Source organism: Peromyscus californicus, unplaced genomic scaffold (assembly GCF_007827085.1).
Source record: "Peromyscus californicus insignis strain IS unplaced genomic scaffold, ASM782708v3 Scaffold_15__1_contigs__length_86483966, whole genome shotgun sequence".
In the NCBI taxonomy this organism is placed as follows: Eukaryota; Metazoa; Chordata; class Mammalia; order Rodentia; family Cricetidae; genus Peromyscus; species Peromyscus californicus.
In genome coordinates, this window is record NW_026294447.1 from 24051182 (window position 1) to 24065767 (window position 14586).

The following is a 14586-nucleotide window of genomic DNA, read 5'->3' on the forward strand; positions in this document are numbered from 1 at the left end:
GAACAAGTCACCTGAATGCCATCAGATGAATCAAGGTACCCACCTCCCAAAGGGAAAGCTAGTGTCTCACGTGGCTGTATAACAATAACAATAAAAATTTATAAAACCTCTCCCTTTTGTAAAACACTGAGCTTAGATCTCATTCTTGATCATCTTTCTCAATAAAGATCAGGTCAGAGAAGAAAATGGGAAGGGAGAGCAAGGACTTGGAGAGAAAGAACAACTCTTTGAGGGGACTTAGGCTTGGCCGTCTTTCAGCTTCAAATGGCCACCTACTTGTGGTCCCCTGCAAGAGCTTCCAGGCTCTGCACTGAACAGCATGTTCCTTGTCCATAACACGATTGCTGCCCTGAGCAGCCAGTCACACTGCCCCGAACTCAGGTCTGTGAAGTCCGTTATCAAACTGTCCTGCGATCCCTCTTTCATGTGCCCTGGGACAAATGAGCAACAATCAAGGTAACATTGTGGTGGCCTGACCTTCCTCCTCACTACACACACAGCCCCTAATCACTTATTAACCCGTAGGCTAGTAGGAGATCCCATTCCTTAACTTGGATAGAAGCATTACTACTAGATCTTCTAGCATTGTCTCATCTCCACATCTGGCTTGTGGCGCCCTTACCTTCCCCCATCTGTCAACATCCTGTTATCACCACCCAAACTGACAAGACCTGGGAAGCAGCTAAGACGTTACTCTATCTGCAAGCTAATACATTAGCCTGATGCTGGCAGAAAACACGAGGTTCTGGAGTTGGAGACAAATGACTTTGCTATAGCTGTTTCCAAAGTATTAAGATTTTTCTTGTTCTGGTTCCCAAGGCCCAGTTCCCACAGGGCCATGCAAATAGCCAGAGGATATCTACACTACAGGTGAGTGCCATGCAGCTCGGGGCTCCTCTCCTCTGTCTTTCATGAAGGCCTTTGCTCCAAAGGATATATATACCTTTTGTCCGGAGCTCTGAGCAAACCTGCCCTTTGCTCTGGGGGGGAGACACTGGCTGTTTCTCCATCCTTCCCTATTTATCTCTAATAACATTATAGTCTGAAAGCAGTCAGTACCTCTCCCTGCAAGACAGACAGAAAGACAAGCAGGCACGGAGAACTGTCTGATGAATCTTGAAGTAAAGAAAGTGGAAATGACCTCCCTGTTTGTCATTTACTGACAGACAGACCAGACACTTGGACCAGTTGGTGAGAATGCATTTCCCTGAACACTTCTCAACACATCCACTCCTTTCTCCTTATAACTCATCTTGATTTCCTATGAGGGTAAACATACCTCATATGAGGCCAGTGTTTGTGCCAATCATCAGCTACACAAAGGCAATTTACTAGATTTCAGCGAAGAATGAGGATAATTAAAGACTTCTGAGAAGATGACCAGGTAGGCAAGACTGGGTACCTGTCTAAAAACTAATGATTCTCATCTTCTATCTTCAGCTCACTAGGGGGACATGAGAACATGAGACATCCACTTGTCAGTGGTTCTTAATGGGCAAAAATGGGCATTGACTGAACAAATCCTAAGCTAAATGCTCTTATTCATTTTCTAGTCTGAGTAAAGCTCACATATAACACCACCCAACTTTTTAACTATTTCGAACCAAAGCTCACAACTGTCTGTAACTCTAGTTCCAGGGGATCCAACACCCTCACACAGACATACATGCAGATAAAACACCACTGTACATAAATGAATAAATATATATAGCAAAACTTATGCTAGAAGATGTCTTAAAATACATAGTGTATTTTCTAATTACCAGAACTTTTATGTTCAGAGATAGGCTAAGACATAGTTACTGTTTAACTAGTCCTCCAGCAATCAACCCACAAAATAACTACTAGATCAATATTTAACCATAAAAGAAAAGATATACGGCTACACTCATTGATTTTTTTTCCTTTGAATTTAATGAGTTTACATCAAAAAAAATTAGGTTGTCATTTCACATCTAAGGAATAAAAACCTTTTAAAAAAAAATACAAAGAGTGAAAGGATTTTTAACCAAGCTTACATTTCTTTTGGCTATGGTTCTGAACACTTCATCTCATCACATCGTATCACAAGGAATGTGCAAATGATTTCACAGCACCTGTCACAATCAGCAAACTAACTTTGAAGCACATACACTGTCAACATTGCCTCAGAGGACACTGCCCGGTCTTCTGGGAAAAGCTGTACGGTGTATCTAAACATTACACAGTGCTGCTGCTGACCACCCACCCCCACGAGGATCATCGAAGTTGGTTGGAAAGAAGTCCACGTAAGAATTAGATATCTAAAAGGTGAAACATTCCTTGTATTAATTTCAGCAAGATCTTTACTTTTTCATTACTAAGAAACACTTTTAATAGTTTTAAAGCAAAAGCTGTTCGGAGTCTAGAGAGCTAAAATCATACTCCTGAGTTCAAGCTTTCGGATAAATCTTTTGTAAGTAGTTCTCCAGGTAGCCTCCCTCCCATCCCCAAATTCTGTATTGTTTCTTACAAAACTTTGGTCAAGAGTAGAAATATATCCAGGCAGATGTATATGCCATACAGTAGCAAGAACAGTAAAGCCCAACTAATGACCTCGGGTTTTAAAAATAGAAGGCAATTAAGATGTACTCAAAGTTACATTAAGAAAAGCTTCCACTGGATAATATTGAAACAGTCACAAAGGTTAAGAAAATACTGATATCAAAGTACAAATGACTACAATGTTAAAATAGACAAAAGCTACTATATAAGAGCCTCTTTTAAAATCAAAAAAGAAAGAACACAACACATGAGTCAGGATGATTTTCCTGTTCTACTCATGAATTTTAGTCTTTGTTATTTATAAGGTTGGTTATGTTGACATCCGTAGAGCATCTTACATCTGATGAGGTCTCATCCCAACTTCCAAGGGGGGGATCCTCCCCCAGGAACCTCCGGATCCTGGTCACATCTTCGTCACTGTACGATTTCAAAGTAGTGCAATATGGCCATGATGTGCTGAGGCATGAAGACATAGCCGGTGTACAGTGCCATCCCCACGACAGAAACCAGCATCGAATCTGTGTTATGGTTAAGGAACGTTCTCTTTCTCAGTCTATTCAAAAACTCAATCACACAGTTTCTTCCACAACCGACCCTGTCTGGCACTCACTCACCTGGTAAGTTTCATATTTATCAAGTACACATGAAGAACTAACAGTGCAGAGATGGGATACTCGCCATTACAACATCTTACGTGGGTTTTAGCCCATTTTACCTCTACCAGCATCATGCAAAGTCAGCACTATTCTCCCTATTAGATAGAGGCGAAAACATCAGATGACTTACAATGAAGCATATACAGTGTTCAACCTAAGAAAAAAGTGCACACTGGAGCTGGAGAGATGGCTCAGCTGTTAAGAGCACTGGCGGCTCTTCCAGAGGACCCGGGTTCCATTAATTCTCTGCACCCACACGGGAGCTCCCAACGGTGGCGAGCTTCAGTCCCTGGGGATCTGATACCGTCTTCTGGCCTCCCTGGTGCATAGACATACATGCAGGTAATATACACATAAAATAAAGGGAAAGAGAAAAACTGGGGGTCAGGGGGAGAAAGATGAGTACAGAATATGATTATATTTAACTCTGTAAGGTCTACCAATTTAAGCAACAGCCAAAAAGAATGTTTGACCTAGGTATTTTAAGTTTAAACTACCACATGGCAGAAGATACCGACGTTGAGGTCAGACTGCTTCGATGCAGGGGGATTATAGGTGTGCGGCAGCATGCCCGGCTTTTTACCCGGATGCTCGGGATCCAAACTGGAGTCCTCATGCCTGTGCAGTGAGTACCTTCCCCACTCGGTCCTTTTCCTAGCCCATCGCTCTTTTATGAGACAATAGGGTTTATATAAACAACGTGCTTATTACAAACTAATATTTGTCTAACAGTTCAGCTGGCAAGTCTCCTAATCCAGAGCTCTTCTGTGAGATGTTTACTGTAGTTATTACTCACCAGAGACTGAGACAACAGTGACCTGGCCGGGGCCAAACTGAAAGCTGCCATTAGAACCAGAGGTCAAATCAAGACCCACAACCAAATTCACTTACATCACGGAGCAAATGTGATTGAAAACTCTCTCAACATCCTTTTTCTTCTAACCTTACATTGTACCCCCCCATCTTGTTCTTTTTTTTTGGGGGGGGGGTGCAGGCTGTGTGGCCCTGCCTGTCCTGGAACTCACTATATAGACCAGGCTGTCCTCGAACTCAGAGATCCGCCTGCCTCTGCCTCCCAGTGCACCACCACACTGGCATCTCATCTTGTCCATCCTTAAATCTCTACCTTTCTCTTTATCATACCACCTCATTTCTTTAAAATGAACAAACAGAAAGTGCCTAATTACCGGCTCCCATCATTGGCAATGGACTTCCCCCATCCACACTAACTACAGACAATCCCTAAGATTCCCAGTGGCCCATCAAACCCAATGGCTAACTGGGGACTGGCTTAGTCCCTGCTGCGCTAACCCTCCTGTTCTGGCCTGAGGTTCGAACCAGGGCCTTGGGCATGCTAGCTCACTTGCACTGAGCTTCACCCCCAGCCTGTTCATTTTTGCAGTGCTCATAACCATTTGCCTACTCAATCAGAAGCTTCTTTGATTCCCTCATCCCACACTCAAATTTCCTAGGACTTCCCAGTTCTCCAATCCTTATCTCATCTCTCTTCACCAATGAGAAATGATGGAAGCAACATTAGTCCTTAATATTAGCAATATTAGTCCTTAATAAATCTTAAGATTTATTTCTAGCCTGCTGGGCATGATGGCCCACACCTTTAATTCTCACACTCTGGAGGTGGAGGTGGTGTACAGAGTGAGTTCCAGGACAGCGAGGGTTACACAGAGAAACCCTGTCTCAAAAAACAAAAAGAAAATTATTTTGTAGCCAGAGGAAGAAGCTGGCAGATCTCTGTCATCTCAAGGCCAGCCTAGTCTACATTGATAACTCCAGTCCAACCAAGGCTGTACAGTGAGACCCTGTCTCAAAAAAAACAAAAAGCAGCCGGGCGGTGGTGGCGCACGCCTTTAATCCCAGCACTCGGGAGGCAGAGCCAGGCGGATCTCTGTGAGTTCAAGGCCAGCCTGGGCTACCAAGTGAGTTCCAGAGAGGCGCAAAGCTACACAGAGAAACCCTGTCTCGAAAAACCAAAAAAAAAAAAAAATGATCAGTGTTCGTGTATATCTGTGTGTGTGTGTGTGTGTGTGTGAGAGAGAGAGAGAGAGAAAGAGAGACAGAGACAGAGACAGAGAGACAGAAAGAGACAGAGAGAGAGAATGAATGTGTGTGTATGATCAAAGGAGGACAATGGATCCCCTGGCACCACACTTGAATGTATGCTGCCCAATGTGGGTGCTGGGAATCGAACCAGGTCCTTTACAAGTGCTCTTAACCACTGAACCTTCTCTTCAGCCCCTTAATGGGTCCTCACAAACAAAGGTAAACATCTACCATTTAGAGCACGCTAGCTATAATTTCCTATCTGGTGCTTAAGTGGATTTCTCAGTCTGTCCCAAATCTCTCCAGGTACAAAGTATCCCTGATAGGCTAGGGAAATGGCTCAGCAGGTAAATCGATGCAACTTCAGCTCCCCAGAACTCACAGAAAGCTGGGCAGTGACACGGGCCTGTAATCTCAGGGCTCCTCCCTCAGGACAGGAGGCAGAGACGGGAGAACCCCTGAGAGCTGGCAGGCTAGCTAGCCTACCTTATATGGAGGCAGACAAGAGCCCCCGTCTAAAGCAGAAGGCAAGGACTAACATGTGAGGCTGTCCTCTGACCTCCAAAAGTGTGCCATGACATGTGGGCGTCTTGCACACATGAACACACGCATGGTTTAAAATGATAATAAATTATCAGTGACACTGTGAAGTACAAGGAGTGCTAGAAAGAGCAGTGCTCTAGAGCATAGCCCGGCTGTCCTTACCTGTGTCCAGAACTCTATTGGTGTCCTACTCTATACAATGTAGACACATCACCTATCTGAGAGCTGACAATTAGGAATCCAATCCGCTTTGCTGCAGAATTAGGCAACATAATCCTAAAACTGTTCAAGGGTTAAACATCTGCCACCCCAACTCGGACCTGTTTGGCTTTTTCCCACAGCTACCCCGCCAACAAAGTGTTATGAATTATCTTCTGGCTGAGGTTTCTTTTTTTTTTTTTTTTTTTTTTTTTGGTTTTTTTCAAGACAGGGTTTCTCTGTGCAGCCTTGGCTGTCCTGGAACTCGCTCTGAAGACCAGGCTAACCTCGAACTCACAGAACTCTGCCTGACTCTGCCTCTTAAATGCCTGGATTTCTACAAAAGAGAGAGAGAGAGAGAGAGAGAGAGAGAGAGAGAGAGAGAGAGAGAGAGAGAGAGAGATTGATTCCTTTCTTTCTTTATTAGCATTTTAAGATCCCATTTATTTAGAGAGGACATTTAGTTACCACATCTCAATCTCCTTCAAGGCATCTTCTACTGGAAACAGACACAAAAGGAAAAAATGCAAATCTGATTATATACAACACACAAAAAAGACAGGTAATACACAAATAATATTTCTATTTGCAAAGCCAGCATGACTTTGATCCCAGCACTCAGGAGGCAGAGGCAGGCAGATCTCTGTGAGTTTGAGGCCAGCCTGCTCTACAGAATGTTTCCAGAACAGCCAGAGCTACACAGAGAAATCCTGTCTCAAAACGAAAAAGCTAAAAATGGAAAGCTGGTCTCTGTCACTGAATTTTAAGTGCCTGTGGGCAGGACCTTGCTGAGCCTCGGCTCCCAGCTGCAGGACACCGTACGACAGAGCTGCCCTATAAATCACTCCAGGACCAACAGCCATGTGCCGGGATGCAGGAAGGCCCTGCAGACAAATGTCTGCACAGGGGCTGAATGAAAAACAGGTTATTTATAGCCAAGATGTAACATAAACACTTTATTATATTCATGAATAAAGCAAATGGAACCAGGCATGGCGGTTAAACACCTTTAATCTCAGCACTCAGGAGGCGGCAGCAGATGGATCTCTGTGAATTACCTAGGACACCCAATGATGTACAGTAAGACTCTATCTCAAAACAAAACAAACAACAAAAATCAAATGGATGTAAAACTACATATTTGTAGGTAGCTTGCTGTTGCTTTAAGAGAGATTAGCCAACTAATCATGAGCTGATAAATTTTCAGCTAAAGAATAAGCTAAGCCAGCACTTATTCCAGCAACTTAAAAAAAAAAAAGTACTGTAACAAAGGCAGGAAATGATTTAAAGATGAGCACCATTCATCAGAACCAAGACTCACATGGCCTACCCCAAACAATAACACCGCCGCCCCTGCCATTCACAACACTTGGAAAACTGGCAAGCAGTTTCTCTCTAGGAAAGTCAGGATCTCTAGGGGGGGGGGGGGGGGGGGGGCGGGGCTCACTCTGCTTTACTACCGTACAAAATACTCAGTACTTAAGGTCCTGATCACACTGCTCACATCAGAAAGCTTCTAAAGCAAGTCTGTCTTTTTTTTTTTTTGAGACAGGGTCTCTCTGTAGCCATTGCTGTCTAGAACTCGCTATATAGACCTGGCTTAGAACTCACAGAAATCCTCCAGCCTCTGCCTCCCAAATGCTGGGCTCTAATCTTACACTGGTCAAAGTCCTTTGTAAAAACCAATTATAAAATGCTATTTACCTCTTAAAAGTATCCAAAAGTTTGATAAACAACTTCTTTTAAAGAGCCATCTGGGGAGTGGGGGAGAATAACATTTGATTGTTATCATAGACTATCTAGTGAAAAGCAAAGCCCTATACAAAAGAAGTTGCCAGAGCCTGGCAGTGATGGTGGCACAGGCCTGTAATCCCAGCACTTGGGGGGCAGAGGCAGGTGGATCTCTGTGAGTTCAAGGCCAGCCTGGTCAGCAAAAAAGTTCCAGGACAGCTAGAACTGTTACATTCTGCTTTGAAAAACCAAAGGGGGGGGGGGGGGGGAAAGCAGCTGTCAACTACAAACTTGAACTCCAAACAAGAAATCTTTACTTTTCCTGGTGACCTAAAATAACTGGAGATCTTCCCCAGCAGAAAGGTTAAGAACGTTGATTTTTCTCCAATGTATCCACTGGGTCTTGGTACTTTTCTGGCTGCCTAATATGACAGCAAATGTAAGGGACTGATACTGTTACAGCCCTGTGTCGGCTCCCTGATCTGCCCTTCTCGGGTCACAGGAAATCCCAAAGCAGCAGATGTTCCTGTGCTGAAGTAAAACCCATCCCCGGGACTGTTAACAGTGTGCGGATAACAAGAAAGAATTGTTTCCACTAACCAGAACTTTACAAGGAGCTCTTTACTACCAAGAGAACAAAACAAACCAACAACCAATGCGGCTGGGAAGGTGGGTGACAGTGCTTGCTGCTAAGTACTCCGTGCGTAAAGGAGCCCTGAATTGGAACCCTGAAACCCACAAGGTAAAAGGAGAGCCCACTCCCTCTAGTGGTCCTCTGCACATGCACTAGTGTACACACACACACACACACACACACACACACACACACACACACACACACACAAATAAACAGTTTCAAGAAAAAAGAAAAATCATGCTGCTGAACACTGGGCATGCCCTGAAAAAAATCCTCACCCTGAACTAAATTCCTGTAGCTCCGATTCCAAACACCAGTTTACAAACAGATGTATATTTTCATAAATTAGTCTATTGCCTTCACAAAGACCCAGTACTGGGGGAGGGCTGTGTGTGTGTGTGTGTGTGTGTGTGTGTGTGTGTGTGTGTGTGAATTTCCCAGGGTTCTGCTTCAGTCTGTATTTGTTGTAGAATATTATTTTAAGGTGTGTTACTTTTGTTTATGTTGCATTTGTTTAACTCTGTGAAACTGTGATACTCTGCCTGTCTAAAACACCTGACGGTCTAATAAAGAACTGGCCAATGGCAAGGCAGGAGAAAGGATAGGCAGGGCTGGCAGGCAGAGAGAACATATAGAAGGAGAAATTTGGGAGGTGGAAAAAAGGGTGAAAAATCCAGAGGAGGAGGACATCAGGGGCCAGCCACCCAGCTATACAGCAAGACATGGAGTAAGAGTAAGATTTACAGAAGTAAGAGAAAGGGAAAAGTCCAGAGGCAAAAGACAGACGGGATAATTTAAAGTTAAGGAAAGCTGGCAAGAAACTACGCCAAGCTAAGGAAGGCCGAGTGTTTATAACTAAGAATAAGTCTCCACGTGTGATTATTTGGGAGCTGGGTGGCAGGTCCCCCAAAACAGCAAAAACAAACAACACATATTTCTAAAATACCAGTTAGCTCCCATGCAGCTGGTTCTATATCATTCACATGGGACCTTTCTTTCCTTCTTTCTCTCTTCCTCTTTTTTGGGGGGAAACAGTTCAGACCCCCTGGAACTGGAGTTACAGATAGGCATCAGCCACCAAGTGGGTGATAAAGACTGAACCTTTGTCCTTGGGAGAGCACTGACTGCTGAGCCATCCCTCCTGCCCCTCGTATGGGATTTCTCATGTCAGGGAAGCCAGATTAGAGGGCAGCGGCTGACAACCTTCAGCGGGAAACATCTCTCAGCTCAGCTGCTGCGCAGCACAAGTCCTTTGAATTCTATTTTAAGAAAATTAGAAATTAGCATCTGCAGCAGAGTGGCCTCCAGAGACACATCTCTAGACTGGCCCAGCTCCCAGCTGATGCTGGCGGCACTGTATCCCATAGAGCACCTATGGTGGCCTTAGATCCCTGACAACCAGTATCTCCACTGAACACCATGCATGCATTTCTAATGAACCCTGGGGCAGCTTCCAGCCATGCTGGGCTAATCAAGTTGTTCCCCAAGATGACAATGATTGTTTCTGTTAGGGTTTGCTTGGTAAGTTGCACATGTCCCATTGGCCTACCAAAATACTGTTTTCCAAGAAACCCTACTATTTGGGGATTGTCCAGAACATATATAATGCATGCTGGCCAAAATTTATGAGTGAAACTCTACTTATAACTACTTAGCGTAAATATTCTTTCAAACACTATAACTATTTTAAGCATTCCAATATATACTCTGTCTGGTAGTTCTGAAACCTAGCTTTTAATTATTAAATATGAACACCTCGAGTTTATTGGTTTTTCAAGACAGGCTTCTCTATGTAGCCTTGGTTGTCCTTGAACTCACTCTGTAGACCAGGCTAGCCTCACTCATAGAAATCCACCTGCCTCTGCTTCCCCCTTTAATGCTGGGATTAAAGGCATCCGACACCACTGCCCAGCCTCCAATTTATTCTTTTTGTTTGTTTGGGGGTTTTTTTGTTTGTTTGTTTGTTTGTTTTGTTTGTTTTCCAAGACAGAGTTTCTCTGTGTAGCCCTGGTTGTCCTGGAACTCCTTCTGTAAACCAGGCTGGCCTCAAACTCAAAAATCCTCAAGTGCTAGGATTAAAGGGGTATGCTACCACGAGGGGGTGGGGCATGGTGGTACATGCCTTTAAACCTAGCACTCAGGAGGCAGAGGCAGGCAGATCTTTTGAGTTCAAGGCCAGTCTGATTCAGGACAGTCAGGACTCCACAGAGTAACACTGTCTCAAAAAGAAAAAAAAAACAAACAAACAAAAACCAAAAAAAACCAAATTGGCCCAGACATGGTAACACATCCCTTTAACCCCAGCACTCAGGAAGCAGAGGCAGGTAGATCTTTGATTTTGAGGTTATTATAGTGAGTCTCAGGCCAGTCAAGGCTATATGGCGAAACCCTGTCTCTAAAAAATGAGAGAGAGAGAAAGAGAGAGAGAGAGAGAGAGAATGAGAATGAGAATGAGAATGAGAATGAGAATGAGAATATGAATCTGTCTTAGTTTATCTCAGAAAAGCCATAGACAGTCACAACACTCAAGGCTTCAGGAGGCCTTCAATCACTGCTCCTAACAAATTCTAACAAATGGCTAATTTCACAAGCTGAAGCAGTGTGGAACACAGACCACCGGGCAGTCCCTCCTAGGCTTTCCAGCCCCTAAAGTAGTCTTCATTATCTCACACCTTCCCTAAAAGCTAGGAAAGAAAACATCATTTAAAAGCCTGAGTACAGCTAGTAGATATTCTAACACCCTCAATACAAACACAGTGTGAAAACAAACCAAAGCTTAGAAACTGGAAGTAAGGAAGCAATCTCCCAGGAAGTTAGGGCAGTTTACGACAAGACAAGCCAGTTAGAGATCTACTTCCGGTCTTCTAACAGGCATCTGAGAACTGCCCCTGGGCTACCCGATCTTCCCACCCCCTCCTTATACTCTCCAAATTCCTCAATCTCATGACTCGGGGAACACAAAGAACCTCTAACACAGCCTAGAAAGGGATAATAACTAACTTGGGTTTTACTTTCATTCAAGTAACAGACATCTGGCACAGCACCAAGCCCGTCTATTTATTCACCCAAAGGAAAACAGGAGAGTTTATTTTAACACAATTTTTTTGTTTGGCTTGGTTTTGGGGGTTTTGGGGGGACAGGGTTTCATGAAGCCAAGGCTGGCCTCAAACTCACCATGTAGCTGAAGCTAGCCCTCTGAACATCTGTTCTGATGCTCCTGCATTTATCTCTCCAAGTACTAGGATTACAGGCATGCACCACCACACCTAGCCACACGCACAATTATTTGAACAAGGGGAAAAAAATGGCAGCTTTTTTTCTGATAGAAATTAAAGCTGATTTTTTTCCTCTTGGCTTCACAGTGCAGATTGGTTTTACCAGTCACGCAATGAACATTTTCTATGAATTGTATAAGAAAATCACCAGGAGGTGGCGGCGCCCGCCTTCAATCTCATCACTCTGGAGGCAGAGGCAGGTGAATCTCTGTTGATTGAGTACAAGGCCAGCCTGGTCTACAGAGTGAGTTCCAGGACAGCCAGGGCTACACAGAGAAACCCTGTCTCAAAAAAAAACAAAAAAATAAAAAGAAAGACAATCATTATGACAAAAGTATACAGTTACGAAAGTAATAAAAAATAATTTTGTTAAAATTATTTTAACAAAAGTATTAAAATATATGTACAAATAAATTCTAGTTGTCTACATTTACTATAAAAGACTCCGATGTCAACATAAATGAGCAAGGGACTACATCACCCACCCTTTTTTTCCCCTTTGGAGGGTGATGAACGTCAAATGTCTGAAAACCACTGTACTACATGGTTTCCAAAAATGCTGCTGCAGATATTTTCTGAGACAGGGTTCACTAAGCTTCTACTTCATCCACTTAGCCCTCCCTGGTAACAGGAAGCTGCATCCCTCCCTACAGAGGGAAAGTCCGAAGGTAACGGCAGAAAATAAACAACAGCAGACATGGTGGCCAACACCTACCAGCACTCGAGAGGCTAAGACAGGAGGATTACTTTGAATTTGAGGCAAGTTTGGACAACATAGACAAGCTTGGCCGCATAGCTACAGCCAATTACTCAAAAACATCAAAACCAAAATCTACTGCGGCACTAGGTTTCCCTTCGTAATTCCTCTCTCCATCTTCAAAACAGGACACTATTTCTACGACAGTTTGCACAGAAAACTCTTAACACTGTTGCCACTGTGGCTTTTATCCATAAGCCAACCAATGTTTCCAAGTATACAGGTCCACACTGAGCTCTACCATCAACCTGACTTAAAGAGTTTCAAACTTTATCCAGACACTGTTTCTTTTCTTTTTCCTTCTTTCCTTCCTTCCTTCGAGTTTTGCCATGTAACCCTGGCTTGCCTGGTACTGGGTGTATTAAGCAGCCCAGGCTGCCTTGAACTCCCAGCCGCCCTCTTGAATCAGCCTCCTGAGCGGTGTGTCATCAGTCATGAACCACCACATCTGGCTTTCATTATTGTGAGGCTTTGCCAACATTGTTTGATTGTAGTAAGACAATCTTCAGTCAAGATTACCTGCTACTATTTCGAGAAGTTTCAATTAAGCATGCATTTGAATTTACAGTTTACCTGACCTACAAAATCCAAAGACCAAACTGAAGCTACAAACAAATGATGCAGGAAATCAGCAGACTCTATATTCCAAAGCCCCAAATCTGCATTCTGGTTATTAAACTGTAGGCTAGGAAAGAAATACCAGTGGTAATAAAATGTCTTGCAAGCAGCTAAAATTTTTCAAGAGACAGCTCCAAACAACCTCGTGCTCCTTCAACACCAGCACCCTTGATAAAGCTTGGAGTGAGCGCTAAGCTCCCTCAGTCATCAGAATGCAACAATGCATGTGTGAAGTTGTTCCTAAGGAAGCTAACCACATCAGAAAGCTGAGCCTGGATGAAATAAACATGTAACTTGAAATAATTCAGTCTAAATTAAGGAGAGGGCGTGGAAAAGGAGAAAGAACTCATTGTTAGTATTCAGTCCACACGAATATCAGAGGGTATCAGCGTAGACATTAGGAGACAACAAACATCACAGATTTCACAACCTTGAGCTATTCAATGGGGCTGTCAAAATTAGGTGAAGTAAGGTACACACCAAGTCCTCGGCCAAGTCATCACTCAGTAGTTCTTAACTATTTATAAACTACACAACAAAGCACAGCTTGAAACCCCATCTACAACTAACCACAAATCTGTCCCGGACACAGCTCGTACTTACGGTGCAAAGAAGTCATAAATAAAACACACTTCTTAAACTGCCATCTTGAAGACCCAAAGGTCTGCCAGTAACTTATAAACTGCTTTCCAAAACTGTATTGGGAGTGTCACGACCACGTACTCACAACCTGGTGAACTGGTTAGAGTTCTGTCGCTCCAAAGCCAATCATATCAGGAATAGCTAAAGGGTCAAAGACGCCCAAGCTCGGAGCGATTTGCTCCACCAGCATCACCCCTGCCTCCTACCAGGGGACTGAAGCAAAAGCAGGCGGGGCCGAAGCGGGGCAAGGAAGCCCCAGGGGAGACGTCGCCCTCCGGACTGCCTACAGAAATCAGGACGCCTCCACCTTGGGCAGAGGAACTGCGCCCTACACCCCGATCTCCGCGGTTCCACTTCCCTTGGCCCCAAGACACCCCCACCCCAACCCGGCGCGGGCGCCCCTCCAAGCCCAGGCCAGGCCAGGCAACAGAGGATACTGAACACGGTCCGCTCCCAGGGCTCCAGCATGTAGAGTGCCGTGACCAGCAGGTATTGGTAGTAGAACCAGGACATCTGCTTCCAGGCCCGCGCCAGCGCCATGCCCGCCATGCGCCTCCCGCGATGCAGCAGCGTCAGGCCGGCCCGCGGCCCGCTCACCTCCTAAAGCCCCAGGCCTCGGGCCCGCCCGCCCGCCACCACCCTGCGCCCATTGGCCCTGCCGGCTCCGCGCGTCACCGTGTACGCCCAGCCCCGCGCGCACCCGAGCGGCCACCACCGGCCCCGCCTGACCCGCGCTTATTGGCCAGGAGGCCACCTCGGATGCTCGCGCTCCGCCCCGCGCCTCGCCCCGGGTGCCTCCCCAGCCCCGGGAAACGGTCTGCATCTAAGCGCTCGTTCTGCATTCCCACGCGCCCACATGGCGGTGGCGAGACCGGCTTCAGGGCCCACTGGTGTTCCGTCGAGGGCATGTCCTTGGAGGCAGGTTCCTTCAGACCAGCCCAAAAG

At 44.9% G+C, this 14586-nt stretch overlaps 1 protein-coding gene across 1 annotated transcript; it reads right to left on the reverse strand.

The window, feature by feature from the left end:
• Positions 1–1891: 1891 nt before the first annotated feature.
• Sptssa (serine palmitoyltransferase small subunit A) lies at positions 1892–14287 on the reverse strand. Its single transcript, XM_052738524.1, has 2 exons — positions 14079–14287; positions 1892–3041 (listed from the first exon to the last, which is right to left on the reverse strand). Exons 1-2 carry the CDS (start codon positions 14188–14190, stop codon positions 2938–2940), a joined length of 216 nt encoding a protein of 71 aa, XP_052594484.1. The 5' UTR covers positions 14191–14287; the 3' UTR covers positions 1892–2937.
• Between the last annotated feature and the right edge of the window lie 299 nt (positions 14288–14586).

Coding starts and splice junctions, on each gene's coding strand:
- Sptssa (XM_052738524.1), bottom strand. CDS start 14,190: ATGGCGGGCATGGCGCTGGCGCGGGCCTGGAAGCAGATGTCCTGGTTC. Junction 3,042..14,078: donor CTGGGAGCGGACCGTGTTCA/GTATCCTCTGTT, acceptor ACCATAACACAG/ATTCGATGCTGGTTTCTGTC.